Genomic DNA, 17,061 nt, shown 5'->3' with positions numbered 1-17,061 from the left:
TTGAAAAGGTTAAAAATATATAAATCAATTGCCCAATTCCTTGCCCTCCCTCACCCCATTTTAAAAATCTAAAACACATACACCTCCTTTTTCATCCCAGAAAACCACTTGCCAAACAAACTATCGCCACGAGACCATCTTCGAATCTCTGGGTATCATTTCCCTGACTTTCCACTGGTAACAAGGTCCCACAGGTGCCTCTCACAATAGCATCTTGTCAAGATGTTAAGATACCTCCAACCCCTTCTCACAGGAAATGCAGCCTGGGTGTACTTTCCAAAAAAAAGGATGCATAGATGGCAATTAATATTAGACAATTTGACGATACTGCGCAGACTCTACTTACGGCTGTGACACCGAGAGTCACCTATTTGTACAGCGACCCTCATGGCATGACGCCCATATTAGACTGTCAGCCATTTGCACTAGATATGCTGCAGCCCTTCACCTGCTGCACAGGTTAATTCGCCACAATGTAAGGTGTTGGATGTAAACCCAATCTGCTCTTCACAAAGGAAGATTGATTTCACATCCCAGGGAGGGACTCGGAGGATATGGTGATGCACATCTCTGCAAGGAGAGAGGCAGACGGGTATTTTTGGGACCGGGGGCCTTTTCCTAACCCTTAACTCTCCTTATTAAAAATAGAATTGTTGCTCTTCCAGCTTTTCAACTTCTTCTTCTTGCAGAAAGCACCTGGCCTCCACTTCGCAACTGCCCATCATGGCCTCAACCATAATGAATGCCTTACCACTGGGGGACTAAGGTACAAAACCTCAACCCATTGGTGTCACATTCCTGAAATGGTCTCTGAAGACAATATTTGTTAGGAAAATAGCCAATAAAAAAAGCTCTGTGGGTTAATATTTGAGGAAATCTTCCCCTCTGTAGGCCCAAGAATATTGCACATCAAGATTACTACAGTAACTCCACCTTTCAGTAGGGGCAAACATTCAGCTACTGCCTTATGAGCAATAGTAATTCAAGCCAGTAGTTAAACTTCATTGCACCTGACAGCACAGGAGGAGGCCATTGAGCCCATTGTGCCTGTGCTAGCTTTTTGAGTTATCCAATTTATCTCTCTCCCCCTGCTCTTTCCCCATAGCCTTGCAAATTCTCTCCCCCTTCAATGGTGTGCTCCACCTACTCCTGGAGGATAAGGTGGTCAGTAATTGATTTTGCTCGGGAGGTTGGAAAATTTACACTCCCCACTCCACCCATACACCCCTTCCATCTCTAGATCCTACTCAGGTGGATGCTGAAGAGTTGGCGTCATGTTGGCTATAGGTAGATAGGCTGAGCAGACAATAACTGGGGAGGTGAAACTCAGTTCCGCCACATTGTCAGATAAATCTGAGTCTCAATCTGAGGACCTTATGTAGAAATAAAGTCCTGGCATTTTAAACACTCCTATACCCAGATTACCAAACTCCCATGCTCTCAATTAAAAAGCCAAGATGAATCCTTGAAACATTTTGAAAGGTTGGCACAAAAATTCCAAGATTCACGAGAAAGAGTTAATGCAAAAATTAGGTTCAAAATATTGGCACAATAGTTTGACAATTGTGTTTAAAATGAGAATAAAAACAAATCCAATTTCCTGACAGATTTGCATAATTCACAGTAAAGGGATTTCTGCTGAAAAGGCAGCTGATATTTTTTATATATATAAAAACACAAGGAATTAGTTGATCCAAAAACACATGTACCAATATCAATATTATTGGTTAATACAATGAGCATTTACATCAGGCAGCCAGCAAGTGTGTAGCTATAGACAGACATTAAAATGGTCAGAGATACACCAGCAATATTGCATCTTATTTTTGCTTTGTTTCAATAAAACTTTAAATTTCAAATCTCACTGAGGTACCGAGGACACCTGTCGGGGCAGCTCCACATATTTCAGAGTCTGCAGCTTCTCTTAATCAGAACTGAAAGAGGTAACCATCTCTTTCACTGTCAGTCACAATGCTAAAGTGACCACCTCTGTGGTAGAAACAGCCCTGATAAAGAGACAGCTTTGTTCCCATTGGTCGCAATAGCCAAAATCTTTCAGTTGGAAAAGAAATCAATTCGGTATTGGAGCCATTTTATTTTTCGTGTCCTGAAGGGTTGGAATCCTCGTGGATTATGGACTCTTTTTTTTGGGGGGGTGGGGCACTATTTGCCATATTATTTCCAACCTGAGTAGCCATTGTTAACATGCAATTCCAGGCACATGGTGTTGTTGGACTATTTGGCTGGAGAAAGCATCAAAGGCAAGCTCACTTCAATCCTCAGCCACGTCTACACATCTTCTCATCAAAATCAGACTGGAAGGGGAAAGGGAGGGGGAAGGGGGCAAGCCTTTTATCTGATTCCAGTTAGGGTCCAGTTGATATCAACTGCAGCCCCTCACCTGACAATGGCAGAGATTAGCTAACTGAACACAGTCCATGGAGGGAGACTGGTTCCTTTCAGGTCTACATGCACCAGCACTATGCCAGAGAGCTCAATCTGTCCAGAGTTTGAGGGGGCATTGGAAATAAAGAGCAGTGATACAAAACAAAATATTTCATATAACCCAGTGCTGTCCAATAGAAACCACTGAGGATCCACGAATAACACCATTTCAACCTCATTCGTTAATTTTAGTACAAAATGCCTCAAACACAATCCTGATAATTGTACTTCCCATGTGGATATTTACTGAACAACCACCTCAACATTCAGTGGCCAAGGGAGTAAAGCAGCCACAATGATCAATAAACACACCCGCACACTCTGCTTTTCCTGTATTTAACCAACACATGCACAAAAAGGCTAAAGATCACACCCTGTGCAAACGTGACAATTGAGTTCACATGATCAATGATGTCTATCATCAGTTCTTTTATTTTCTAATCTGGACTGCAATTTGTCATGTCTAGGTTCCCAATTTAGCCACGTGATTGATGTACTGCACTGGTCTCTACAAGGGGCCCAATAAGGCAATATATCCGATGTAGGATAATGTTTGCCAAATCCTGCCTGGCCTGACTCCAAAGTTCAAAATTCATTGCTAGGGGGCACTGACAAATGGTTAAGGATATCCTAAACCCCAGCAACCAGACCCAAGCCCATCCTCAGCTCTTGTTAAGCACCATTATGGGAAACAGATTCAGTATTAAAATCATTTCAAACACCACTATCCTCGATTATTCACAACACATGAACATAACACCATTTATCCAAGTTCAACCCATACAAAAATGTCATATTAGAAGTGTGGACTTGTGTCATGTTGAGAATATTTGTTACTTAGGAACCCACTCCCTTACCCTCTGTGTCTCAAGTGCTTCAGATAAAGCTGCAGTGGGTTATACAATAACTTGCATTTATATAGCGCCTTGAACATAGTAAAATGATCCAAGCAGTTCACAGGTGCATAAATCAGACAGAATCTGACATTGAGCCACATAAGGAGTTAAATAGAACAGTTGACTAAAAACTTGGTCAACGAGGTAGGTTTTAATAAGTGCTTTAAAGCAGGGAGAGAGACATGGAGAAGTGTATAGAGGGAATTCCACAGTTTAGGGCCAAGGCAGCTGAAGGCACAGCCTCCAAAGGTGCAGGAATGAAAATTGGGAGGCATAAGGTCAGTATTGGAGGTGCACAAAGATCTCGGAAGGCTGTAGTGCTGGAGGAGGTTGCTGAGACAGGGAGAGGGCAAGGACATTGAGCCATAGTCATTATGGCACAGAAGGAAGCCATTCGGCCCATCAAGTCCATGCCTGCTCTCTGTAAAGCAATCCAGTCAGTCCCATTCCCCTGCTCTATCTCCATAACCCTGTAAATTTACTTCCCTCAAGTGCCCATCCAATTTCCTTTTCAAATCATTCATCGTCTCTGCTTCCATCACCCTCAGTCGGTAAGTTCCAGGTCATTACCACTGGCGGTGTAAACAAATGCTTCCTCGCACCCTGCCCCTCTACATCGCTTGCTCAAGGTCTAAAATCAGTGTCTCTAGTCCTTGTACCAGCCAATGGGAACAGCTTTTCCTTGTCCACTTTATCCCAACTTGTCTTAATCTTGTACACCTCAATCAAATATCCCCATAATCTCCTTGGAGCAAGCCCCAGCTTCTCTAGCCTAACCCTGTAACGAAAATCCCTCATCCTCAGAACCGCTCTGGTAAATCTCCCCGGCATCCTCTCATGGACCCTCACATTCTTGGAGGAAATTCAACATGAAAGCATTGATGAGGATTTCAGAAAAAAGAGCAGAGGCAGACAAGGGAGACGGGAACCCAAAGAATTCCACAAACTTTCAACTGTTCATGAGCCCTGGCTTCTGGTTTTGCTGCCCTAGTTTACAGCAGAAGAACAGGCTCCTTGTCAAATATTTATACAAAGGGCGAAGCCGTGTTCCAATACACATAAAAGCTCTAATCGGGCAAGAAATGACTTTTGGGGAACATTCAGCTAATGAGATCTCAAAAGTAAAAACACACAAAGTCAATGTGGTGGTTATAGGGAGGCTAGAGAGTCAAATCCAACGCTCCAAGTTAACCAGAGTGACTCATCCACTTCAATTTTACTAATTCTGTTCCGTCCTCAGTACGTGGTGTCTGCGGTATTGCTTGCCCCGGTCTCTAACTGCCCTGAGGTGGTGGTGCTGGGCCACCTTCTGGAAATGCTGGTGGTGGGTTTGATACAAGTTGAGTGGCTTCAGAGGGTCCACTAAACATCAGCCATGTTCAGTAGGGACTGGAGTCACATATAGGCCCAGATCAGGTAAGGAGGCAGCTTTCCTTCCTGAAAGGGACACAAAGTGAGCCAGATGGGTTTTTATTGTCAATCGACAGCTTCAAGGACAAATTCTCAAACTGCCCCGGTGGGGGTTTGAATATACCTGTTTGTTAATAGTAATTCAGGCCCTGCAGTGAAAGATATGAAAGGCTACAGTTATATTTAAAAAGCACATTATTTATAAAGGAATATATTAAAGAGAGTTATGTAATTGTGTTATTGGATTTACTTTAAAATACAGTACTCAATGGTTATTTCTTCTAAACATGACATCTAACCTCCCAAAACCCATCCTTTCATGTGCAATAAGATTCCAAAAGAATTCTTTTGCAATTAAAAATGACCAATTTCAACTATTGGAATCATAAAACTCAGGAGGCCATTCAGCCCATCATAACTGTGCTGGCTCTTTGAAAGATTAGTCCCACTTCTCTCTGGTCTTTCCTCATAGCCCTGCAAATTTCTCTTGGCTTGTCAGTCAGTTTATTCAGCGAGCAACTGTGAAGGTACAGTTGGGCTCAAGTGCTCTCAAATTTAAGGGGAGAAAGAGGATGTCAGGAGATGGGCGAAGTGGGAACAGGATTGGTCTGGGCTGTGAAGGCTCCTTGGATTGAACTGCCTGCTGGACAAAGTGCCATCAGGAAGCCGCCGGCCACTAGCAGAGCCACAGCTTAGCAAGGAAGAAGGAAGTTGCCCAGTTGAAACAGTGTAAATGTTGACTGGTCACTCAGACAAGGCCATTTCGAAAACATTTACCTCGCCTCACACAACACAGAACATGGATCACACATACAGTGAACAATCGATAAACATTTAGTGAGAACTTCAACAGCAGAGGACAGACTTTGTCTAAAAAACCCACACGCGCACACGATGAAAATACAAATTGAGCCAAGGCATTCATTTAAATTTCAGTATGCAACTATTCTACCTCCTGCCTGTCTACAGTAGTCTCCATGCTACACACCAGCTCTGCTAAGTGATCAGTGCCTCAGGTTCCTACCACCGTCTATAGAGGCTGCCAACACACTGGCAAATCTTTCCCATAATTAGGATAGGTGTCGTATTGGAAATCGAACAGCTCTCTAACACATTTGCAGACTACACTTCATTGCATTATTTTTGCTGCGATACAGTCTGTGGACACCCTCCCTGTTCTCTTGCCAACATGGCGACAGGTTGTGTACAATTCCAGAGGCGGGTGCTGATGAGAGGAATCTTAACCAGGCTGAATTCATTCTTCAAGTGCAGAGAACTATACACACACACACAGACAGACAGTGATGAGGAGCAAACACACTGGATGATATCTCCCTACCCCTGCACCAGCCCCCAGCACCTGCCCAGGCACAGAATCCAAATCACACCACCAAGAGCTGTGGAGCCAAGCTGAAAGCGAGGGGGAAACGGAATTGAACCCGAAGCTTCCAGCTCAGTAACGCACTGATCCACAAAACAGCGGGCCACTGACTTTTTCAGATCATCTCAAAATACTTGCCTCGAGGATCCTCAACGTAAAATTCTCAGGGATGGGGTTGGTGGGAAATAAGGGGAACATTTCTAAAGCAGCATAGGTACCAACCCAAAAGCAACACTGATCAACTGAAGCTGCACTTTGAAGATGCTGGGCCCATTCAACACAGTGTTCAGAGAGAGAGAGAGAGAGAAAAAAACACGACTAAGAACAGAATCACAGAACGGTTACAGCACAGGAGTGGGCCATTCAGCCCGTTGGCGTCTGCGCCGGCTCTCCCAAAGGAGCAGGTGGGCCGAAATCCGTGAAGTGGTCAACCGGGACATTTGGGACAGGCGTGAAAGTCACATCTCATATTGCACAACAACATTAAAAAAAAAGCAGGTGTAAGACCCAGGAGACGGTGGAGGGGGGTTTTGGGGGGGGAGAAGAGGAGGATGGAGATGGAGATGGGGATGGAGATGGAGATGGGGAGAGAGATGGAGATGGGGAGAGAGATGGAGATGGGGATGGAGATGGGGAGAGAGATGGAGATGGGGAGAGAGATGCAGATGGGGAGAGAGATGCAGATGGGGAGAGAGATGCAGATGGGGAGAGAGATGGAGATGGGGATGGAGATGGGGAGAGAGATGGGGATGGAGATGGGGAAGAGAGATGGAGATGGGGAGAGAGATGGAGATGGAGAGATGGAGATGGGGATAGAGATGGAGATGGGGAGAGAGATGTAGATGGGGAGAGAGATGGGGATGGAGAGAGAGATGGAGAGAGATGGAGATGGGGAGAGAGATGTAGATGGGGAGAGAGATGTAGATGGGGAGAGAGATGTAGATGGGGAGAGAGATGTAGATGGGGAGAGAGATGTAGATGGGGAGAGAGATGGAGATGGGGAGAGAGATGTAGATGGGGAGAGAGATGCAGATGGAGATGGAGATGGGAAGAGAGAAAAATAAAATCAGACTCCAAAATAAAAAATAAAAAATAATTGCAAGTTCATTTCTTGGTTTTTTGTTTGCAGGTCGGTCAAAAGTGACTGGAGAATTTTTGACAAAAAGGAAAACAGAGCAGGTGCATTTTAAAAAAGTCAGTGATGTATAAAAAGACAGACAGGAGGGTCTTGTTTTAATGAGATGTCTGGTTTTTTTTGCAGGGATGTTGTGTAGAGTTTTTTTTTGTTGTCCAGTGTCTCCTAGTGATGAGGGTAGGATATTGGTCTGATTTTAATCACGGGAGACAGGTTCACTCGAAGGATTTTTTGGGCTTTCCTCCGGACTTCCTCGTCTGAAGATGAATCGTCCACTTTGATCACCTTGGAGCGGAGGAGCTGCAAGCGGCTTCTGCTGGGCTGCCCGCGTCCCGTCCCCCCGCGGGGCTCCGGCGGCCCGCCCCGGCCGCTCAGCTCCCCCTCCGGCGGCCGCTGCTGGCTCTCCCGCTTGGCCGGCCCCCTCCTCTCGGGGTAGCGGTGCCTCCTCTGGCTGCTGTCGCCCCTCTCCTGGCCCAGCCGGACCCCCGAGGCCGGGGGCCGGAGCCAGCCGTTCCACTTGGGGCTCTTCCTGGGGGCCTTGCCCCCTCCCCGGGCCGAGCTGCTGGCGGGTTGTGCGGCGGCGGGTTGTGGGGCGGCGGCGGCGGCGGGTTCCCCGGCGGCGGGCGGCCCCCCCGCGGGGATCTGGCAGGTACACGAGGTGTAGCCGTAGACATCGCGGCTCCGCAGCACGGTGGGCAGGTAGCCCTCCTCCCGCAGCCCCTCCACGAAGCTCAGCAGCTGCGACTGGCGCTGCAGCGGGTCCGGGGACAGGGGGCTGAACACGGTCAGGGCGTCCTCCAGGGCCCGGGGCCCCACCACCGGGATCCGGGACCAGGCCTGCACGGCGGGGCCCTCGGGGGGCTGGGCCATCCCGGGGTGGGGGGTAAGGGGGGGTGGGGTTAAGATGGGGTAAGGGAGGGGGGGGGGTGGGGCCCGGTGCCTCTCACTCCACTTGCCTCGGGGCCCCCAGGCCGCTCCGCATCGTCTCCAACTCCAGCCTCAGGCTTTCGGGCCTACAGGCCGCCGCTTTCCAATAAAAAACCCCCAGCGACCAACCGGAAATCGCGTCGCCAGGCCCCGCCCCCTAGCAACCGCCCCCCCCCTCTGACATCACTTCCGCCATGGCGTCCGGGGGGGGGGTGGGGAGGGAGCCCTTCACCCCCTCCCCCATCACCACCCCCCCTCCACCTCCCAATCCCCCCCTTTGCCCCATCCCCCCTTTTGCCCCCCTCTCCATCCCCCATTTGCCCCCTCCCCATCCTCCCTTTGCCCCCTCCCCATCCTCCATTTGCCCCCTCCCCATCCCCCATTTGCCCCCTCCCCATCCCCCATTTGCCCCCTCCCCATCCTCCCTTTGCCCCCTCCCCATCCCCCATTTGCCCCCTCCCCATCCCCCATTTTCCCCCTCCCCATCCTCCCTTTGCCCCCTCCCCATCCTCCATTTGCCCCCCTCCCCATCCCCCCTTTGCCCCCATCCCCCCTTTGCCCCATCCCCCATTTGCCCCCTCCCCATCCCCCATTTGCCCCCTCCCCATCCCCCATTTGCCCCCTCCCCATCCCCCATTTTCCCCCTCCCCATCCCCCATTTTCCCCCTCCCCATCCCCCATTTGCCCCCTCCCCATCCCACATTTGCCACCTCCCCATCCCCCATTTGCCCCCCTCCCCATCCCCCATTTGCCCCCCTCCCCATCCCCCATTTGCCCCCTCCCCATCCCCCATTTGCCCCCTCCCCATCCCCCATTTGCCCCCCTCCCCACCCCCATTTGCCCCCCTCCCCATCCCCCATTTGCCCCCTCCCCATCCCCCATTTGCCCCCTCCCCATCCACCCTTTTTACCCCTCCCCATCCCCCTTTTACCCCCTCCCCATCCCCCTTTTACCCCCTCCCCATTCCCCTGTACCCCCTCCCCATCCCCCCTTTACCCCCTCCCCATCCCCCCTTTACCCCCTCCCATCCCCCCTTGACCCCCTCTCCACCCCCACTTTGCCCCCTCCCTATCCCCCCTTTACTCCCTCTCCATCCCCCCTTTACCCCTATCCCCCTTTACCCCCTCCCCAACCCCCCTTTAACCCCCTCCCCATCCCCCATTTACCCCCCACCCTATCCCCCCTTGACCCCCCATCCCACCTTTACCCCCCTCCTCATCCCCCCCTTTACCCCTCATCCCCCTTTACCCCTCTCCCATCCCCCTTTACCCCTCCCCCTTTTGCCTACCTCCCACTCCCCCCCTTTGCCCTCCACCCCCTTTAACCCCCCTCCCCATCACCCCCTTTACCCCCTTCCTTTCCCATCTTTTCCCCTCTCCCCATTTGCCCCCAACCCACCCCCCCTTTACCCCCTCCCCATCCCCCTTTACCCCCTCCCCATCCCCCTTTACCCCCTCCCCATCCCCTCTTACCGCCTCCCCATTCCCTCTTTACCCTCCACCCCACCCCCCTTACGCCCCATTCCCCCCTGTACCTCCTCCCCATCCCCCCATTTACCCCCTCCCCATTCCCTCTTACCCCTTCCCCATTCCCTCCAAAACCCCCCTCCCCATCCCCCCTTTAAACTGCCATTGCCCCCTTTACCTCCTCCCCTTTACCCCCTCCCCATCCCACTTTACCCCCCTCTCCAGCCCCATTTACCCCCTCCCCATCCCCTCTTACCCCCTCCCCGTTAACCCTCTTACCCCCTCCCCTTTACCCTCCCTCCTCATTCCCCCTTTACCCCCTTCCCAGCCCCCTTTACCCCATACCCATCCCCCTTTTACCACCCTAACCATCCCACCTCCCCATCCCGCCCTTACCCCCCTCCCCATCCCGCCCTTACTCCCCTCCCCATCGCCTCTTTACCCGCCTTCCTATACCCACTTTATGCCCCTTTCCAACCCTTTACTCCCTCCCCATCCCCTGCTACCCCCTCCCCATTCCCCCCTTTACCCCCTTTTACCTCTTCCGCATCCCCCTTTACCGCCTCCCCATCACGCTTTACCCCTCCCTACCCCCCCTTACCCCCCTCCCCACCCCCCTTTGCCCCCTCCCCATCCCCTCTTACACCCTCCCCATTCCCACCTTTACCCCCTCCCCGTTCCCCTTTACACCCCGATTCTCCCTTTACCTCCTCCCCATCCTCCTTTACCCCCTTCCCCCATCCCACTTTAGCCCCCTCTCCACCCCCCTTTACCCCCTCCCCATCCCCTCTTAACTCTCCCCAACCCCTTTTACCCCCTCCCCATCCTCCTTTACCCTCCCTCCCCATTCCCTTTCCCCTCTCCCCATCACTCTTTACCCCCTCCCCATCCTCCCTCCCCATCCCCCCTTTACCACTCTACCCATCCCTCCTCTCCATCCCACCTTTACCCCCTCCCCTTCCCCCCTCCCCATCCCACCTTTACCCCCTCCCCATCACCCCTTACCCCCTCCCATTTCCCTTTACCCCCTCCCCAACTGCATTTACCACCCTCCCCAGCCCCCCTATCCTTCCCCATTCTCCCTTTATCCCCTCCCCATTCCCCTGTTGCCCCCTCCCCATTTCCCCTCCCCATTTGCCCCCATCCCCCATTTACCCCCTCCCCATCCCCATTTACCCCCCCAACCCCCTTTGCTCCCTCCCGATCATCCCTTACCCCCTCCCCATTCCTCCCTTTACTCCCCTCCTCAACCTCCTATACCCCTCCCCATTCCCCCTTTACCCCCTCCCCATTCCCCCTTTACCCCCTCCCCACCCCCTTTACCCCCCTCCCCATCCCCCCTTTGCCCCCCTCCCCAACCCCCTTTACTCCCCTCCCTATCCTCGCTTACCCCTCCTCATTCCCCCCTCCCCATTTCCCCTTCCTATTCCCCTGTTACCCCCTCCCCTTTCCCCTTTACCGTCCCCCACACTCCCCCTTTACCATCCTCCTCATCCCTCTTTGCACCCCTCCCCAACTCCCTTACCCCCTCCCCATTCCCCCCTCACCCCCTCCCCATTCCCCCCTTTTACAACCTCCCTATTCCCACTTTTACCGCCTCCCCATTCCCCCTATACCCCCCCATTCCCCCCTCCCCATTCCCCCTTTACCATCCTCCCCACTCTCCCTTTATCACCCATTCCCCACTTTTTCCCCCTCCCCATCCCACCTTTATACCCCTCCCCAACCCCCTTACCCCATCCCCATTCCCCCTTTAACCCCTCCCCATCCCTCTCACCTCCCTCCCCATCCCCCTTTACCAACTCCCCATCCCCCTTTACTCCCCTCCCCATTCCCCCTCCCCATTCTCCTGTTACCCCCTCCCCATTCCCCCTTTACCAACTCCCCATCCCCCATTTACTCCCCTCCCTATCCCCCCTTATCCCTCCCCATTCCCCTGTTACCCCCTCCCCACTCCCCCTTTACCCTCCTCCACATCCCACTTTGCACCCCTCCCCAACACCCTTACCCCCTCCCCATTCCGCCCTTACCTCCCTGCCCATTCCCCCTTTAACCCCCGTGCCCGTCTGCATGTCCTGTTAGGTCTGCTAAAAACGGTAAATTTTAAAACTTACTGGTGCATCTCCCTCTCCATCTTTTGCAAGTGCTCGCTTTAGTTTTGTGGAGTTGGTGCCTCCAGATGTTGGGCAAGGCGATGGTGAGGTTTCCAAAGGCATGTTGCCTCCATGCTTCGTGGCAGCCATACCATTGCTTGGTACAAACTTCGAAATTGAACTTTTGACTGCATTATTATCGGTCAGAATACTTGTGCCACTTGGCTGGACAGCAAGTTTATTGGTGGGGCTGGTGCCTATGATCCCTGGTGGCAACTGCTTTACTTGATCAGCAATTGCATTTTCGATCTACTTGATTTTTATTTTCGTACTTGTAACTTTATCCTCTTTATCCCCTTTACCCCCTCCCCATTCCCCTCTTTACCCCCTCCCCATTCTCCCCTTTACCCCCTCCCCATTCCCCCCTTTACCCCCTCCCCATTCTCCCCTTTACCCTCTCCCCATTCCCCCCTTTACCCCCTCCCCATTCCTTCCTCCCTCCTCACTCCCCCTTTACCCTCTCCCCATTCCCCCCTCCCCATTCTTCCTTTACCCCTCTCTCCATTCCCCCCATTCCCCCTCCTCATTCCCCCTTTACCCCTCTCTCCATTCCAAACTTTACCCTCCCATTCCCCCTTTGCCCCATCCCCATTCCACCTTTGCCCCATCCCCATTACCCCTCCCCATTCCCCTTTTACCTCCTCCCTATTCCACCCTTTACCCCCCTCCCCATTCCCCCTTTACCCCTCTCCCCATTCCAAACTTTACCCTCCCATTCCACCCTTTACCCTCTCCCCATTCCCCCTTTACCCCCTCCCCAATCCCCCTTTAACCCCTCCTCCTCCCCTCTACCCCTTCCCCCTCTCCATTTACCCCCTTCCCCCACCCATTTTCCCCCTTACCCCAACCAATTAACCCCCTTCTCCCTCTCTATTCACCCCTATCCTTCTACCCCACCTTTACGCACTTTTCCCCTTTATGCCCTTTCTCCTTTTACGCCCTTGCCCCTTTACCCCCTCACCAACTTTACCCCCTCACCCCCTCCCCTTTATCCCACCCCCTTTACCCTCTCCCCATTTACCTCCTTCCTCCCTTTATCCCCTCCTCATCTTTACCCCCTCACCCCCATCCCCATTCTCCCCCCCCCGTCACTAGATCTAACATTGGGGCAGGAAAAGTTTTTGGAAAATTTTTCCGAACTCAGTAACTTTGAGCTGGTTTGGCTCAAGTTCACCCAGTCCATGGGGCGAATAGGGTTCAAGCACAGGGAGTCATAAATGAGACAAAGGGGCATTCAACCTCTTTCCCCAGTCCATTAGTCACACAGGAACATTCAACCCCTTTCCCCCACTTTCCACAGTCCATTACTGATCCTGGGGGAATGTTTGGAATGACGAAGGTTTTTGAGGTGTTCTTTCTCCTCATGTTCCATTTGTTGGGTCAGTTACCCATCCCTGGTTGCTCTTGAGAAGGTGGTGATGAGCTGCCTTTAACATAGTAGGCTGTCCCAAGACACTTCCCAGTTGTGTTATCAAACAAAATTGGGCACTGAGCCACATAAGATACAACAACAGATGACCAAAAAAAAGGTGAAAGGCAGGTTTTAAGGATTGTCTTTAAGGAAGAGGGAGTGGTAGAGTAGTTTAAGGGCCTGGCATATATAGGGTTAATGTGGGCCTGAGTACAGTACTGCTCACAGAGTGAGGTAAGAGGACACATGACCCGCAGCTAGGGTCAGTGTAGTGTTGGACAGAGCAGTGTGTAGAAGCAAGCATGGAGACAGCTCCTAGCTTAGACCTTTACTGTGCCTATGTATATAGAACCATAGAAAAGTTACAGCACAGAAGGAGGCCATTCAGCCCATCTTGTCCATGCCAGCCCGAGGACACCCAGGTTCCCTTTCTAATCCCACCTTCCTGCACCCGGCCCATAGCCCTTGCAGCTTACAGCATTTAAGGTGCAGATCCAGGTACTTTTTAAAAGAGTTTAGAGTTTCTGCCTCTACCACCAACTTGGGCAGCGAATTCCAGACACCCATTACCCTCTGTGTAAAAAAGTTCTTCCTCATGTCCCCCCTACACCTTCTGCCACTTATCTTGAATCTATGTCCCCTGGTTCTAGAATTCTCCACCAAGGGAAACAATTTTATCCTGTCCATTCTATCTATTCCCCTCATAATTTTGTACACCTCAATCAATTCACCTCTCAGTCTTCTTTGTTCTAAGGAAAATAACCCCAACCTATCCAATCTCTCCTCGTAGCTACACTTTTCTAACCCTGGCAACATTCTTGTAAACCTTTATAGTTTCTAATAAAGTTGATAAATACTTACTATTGTGAGGGACTAAGACCTCACACTGTGTATATTTTTATAAAATAGATATAGATAAAATGCTCATTGCTATTTCTAAAATTTTAAAACTGAACAAAGACCTTTAAAATGGCTGAACCTATGTCTGTCTGTGACCCCTGAACAAAAGAAGCTGCTTGGCAGTTTCAGGAAAACTCGCAGCCTGTTATCTCTGAGGAACCACTAAAGACCACTGTACAGCCCAACTTCAAACAGAGCTATACAAAGGCCATTGCATTTAATAGCCCAGGCTGGCCAGAAGGAGATGGATCATCTGTTAAGGCAAAGGCCCCGCAATCTTCTTTGGAATCCAGACGATGGACACACATCCTTTGTCAAAGACCTGGTGGAGAGGCGGGAGTCATGTGACATGGGCTTGTGGAACAAGTAATATTGCCTAGCTGAACTGCATAGCTCAGTCTGCTGTTTACCATCTAACTAGTAGCCTCGCAGACGAGGAACTCTGACCCAGGTGGAGCCCACCTACCCTGCCTCTGTCGGAAATTCTGTGCAATGACCTACAAGGCTGATTCATCTCTGCATGCCTATTTAATCATGTGAAATCAACACCGCTGGAAAAGTGAATTATCCAGCATCAGTTTTCAACCCACTGACCTCAGTGAAGGAATACCTCATTGGACTTTGATTCTGGATGTTGGAACACATGTGAACCAATTTTTAGTTGCTTTGTGGTCTCTGTACTGTAAAACCTTCTTTTCTCTGTCCCCCTCTTTACTGTCTGAGCGTGGAGGCAATGTTGTGACCCTCCTTTTGCAGTTTGAATGTGTGTAATAAGCTAACCCTTTTTTAGTTCATCCTATCTCGAGTTTGCTGTGGGGTTATTCATAGAAAATTGGATCACACAAAAACTATGGGGCTGGGAAATACGCCACTGCTTATAAAGAGGGAAACAAATCAAAACATCTTTCTGTTTAATGACGGGTGGTGAGAGGAGAAATTAGTGCTGTTTAAATTTACCCCCACCCTGATTGTAACACTGTTGAACTAGCCAGGACTATGAATTCCTCAATAAGACCTAGTGAACTATGCCCAACACCTTTCAACGTTAGAGAGGCAGAGAGGTTTAGGGAGAAAATTTCAGAACTTAGGGCCCAGGTGGCTGAAGGCACAGCTGATTAAAATTGGGAATGCCCATGAACTCAAGGTGCTCAGGCATCTCAGAGGATTGTGTTCTGGTTTGGCTCTTCTTATCTGTGGACTCTAGGTGTGGTACGTGATTACTAGACACATGGTAGACATACTCTGGTACTTGCTTAGCGCTTGTTTATTAGTACTGCATCTAAACAGGTTACAGAGTAGACAGGTTTCCAACTGAACAACATCAGATCATGCTGATAAAGAGTCATACGGACTTGAAATGTTAACTCTGTCTTCCTCTCCACAGATGCTGTCAGACCTGCCGAGCTTATCCAGCTATTTTTGTTTTTATTACAGAGTAGACAGGTTGCTCTTAGGCTTGGTGTTCTAACCTGGCTCTTGAGAATCTAACACATGACTGACCGATCTCAGTGGTACATCATACAGTAAGTATGCAGTAATGTAAATACAATGGTCAGAGTATGTGGAGGAGGTGGTCAGTCCAGAGTTTCACACCACAATGGTGAATGCTTTTGATGAACATTCTCTGTATTGTCATCTGACATAAGCCTTCTTACATGGGGAGCAAATTGCGGCACCATATCCAGAGACATGGAGATAAGATGTTCACGCGGCGTTGCTGCTTTTATTCTCCTTGGCAGTAATGGTCATGGGTGGGTGTGTGAGGGGCAGAGTGGTTGCCACTGCAGGAACTGTCAAAGTAATAAGCAACATCAGTGTCTTACAAGTCATGAATTTGCCCGATGCTAGACCTTTGTGACTGTGTTTGATCACCAAGGCTCCTTCGACAGCACCTTCCAAACCCACAACCACTACCATCTAGAAGGACAAGGGCAACAGATAGATGGGAACACCACCACCTGGAAGTTCCCCTCCGGGTCACTCACCATCCTGACTTGGAAATATATCGCCGTTCCTTCACTGTCGCTGGGTCAAAATCCTGGAACTCCCTCCCTAACAGCACTGTGGGTGTACCTACACCACATGGACTGCAGCGGTTCAAGAAGGCAACTCGCCACCACCTTCTCAAGGGCAACTAGGGATGGGCAATAAATGCTGACCCAGCCAGCGAAGCCCACATCCCATGAATGAATAAAAAAAAATGAAGATACAAGCCCCATTGCTCGTTTCTGGGTGAAAAGGAATTAAACCCATTGTACTGTGAGAGGACAATACACTTTATGTCAAGCCAATCTCCTGTATGAGCACAGACATAAGAAAGACTTGCATTTCTATAACACCTTTCACAGCCTTGGGATGTCACAAAGTGCTTTACAGCTATTGAAGTCTGTCTGAAGGATAGCTGCTGGCGTGTTGTGGTTCAAACCTGAGGTGAGTGTAGCAGGAGGAGGAGGAAGCATTGGCAGGAACTTCCACTGTGTGTTTCAATGCACGGTTTTTTTTTGCACCTGTCATTCTGGTTTGCTGTCACCGAGCAGCACCTGCTTCTGTATTCCTCCCCTGAGCATGTAGGTTCAGTTCAGATCTCGATGACTGTGTTCCCAGCACCAATCTTGTGGAGTGTCACTCATGCCTCAGTGGGTCGCTCACTCACCTCTGACTCAGAAGCTTTTGTGTTCGAGTCCCACTCCAGAAACTTCACTTAACCCAGCCTGACATTTTGAGTGCAATACTCATAGATTGCCGCACTGTTGGAGGTGCCATCTTGGGAATGAGAAGTTATCTTCCCTCTTGGTTGGACCTAAAAGTTTCCACTATGTGACTACACTTCAGACATACTTAATTGTCTGTGAAGTGTTTTGTGATTCCCTGAGGCAATGAAAGATGCTATGGAAATGCCAGTCTTTTTGTACACTGTATACTGTGCTTGTATAGGTG

General features: G+C 50.3%; 1 protein-coding gene across 1 annotated transcript in view; it reads right to left on the bottom strand.

Annotated features, from left to right (window-relative positions):
* The window catches only part of LOC144681477 (phosphatidylinositol 4,5-bisphosphate 3-kinase catalytic subunit gamma isoform), a 69,837-nt gene extending 53,535 nt beyond the window's left edge, over positions 1 to 16,302 (bottom strand). The window contains exon 1 of the mRNA XM_078543095.1: positions 16,110 to 16,302. Within this exon, the coding sequence (XP_078399221.1) occupies positions 16,110 to 16,112 (3 nt within the window). The 5' untranslated portion in view covers positions 16,113 to 16,302. The remainder of the gene's footprint in view (positions 1 to 16,109) is intronic.
* Positions 16,303 to 17,061: the final 759 nt, after the last annotated feature.

The sequence above is a fragment of the Cetorhinus maximus genome, chromosome 6, assembly GCF_964194155.1.
Source record: "Cetorhinus maximus chromosome 6, sCetMax3.hap1.1, whole genome shotgun sequence".
Classification (NCBI taxonomy): Eukaryota; Metazoa; Chordata; class Chondrichthyes; order Lamniformes; family Cetorhinidae; genus Cetorhinus; species Cetorhinus maximus.
This window is presented reverse-complemented; position numbering and strand designations above follow the sequence as displayed.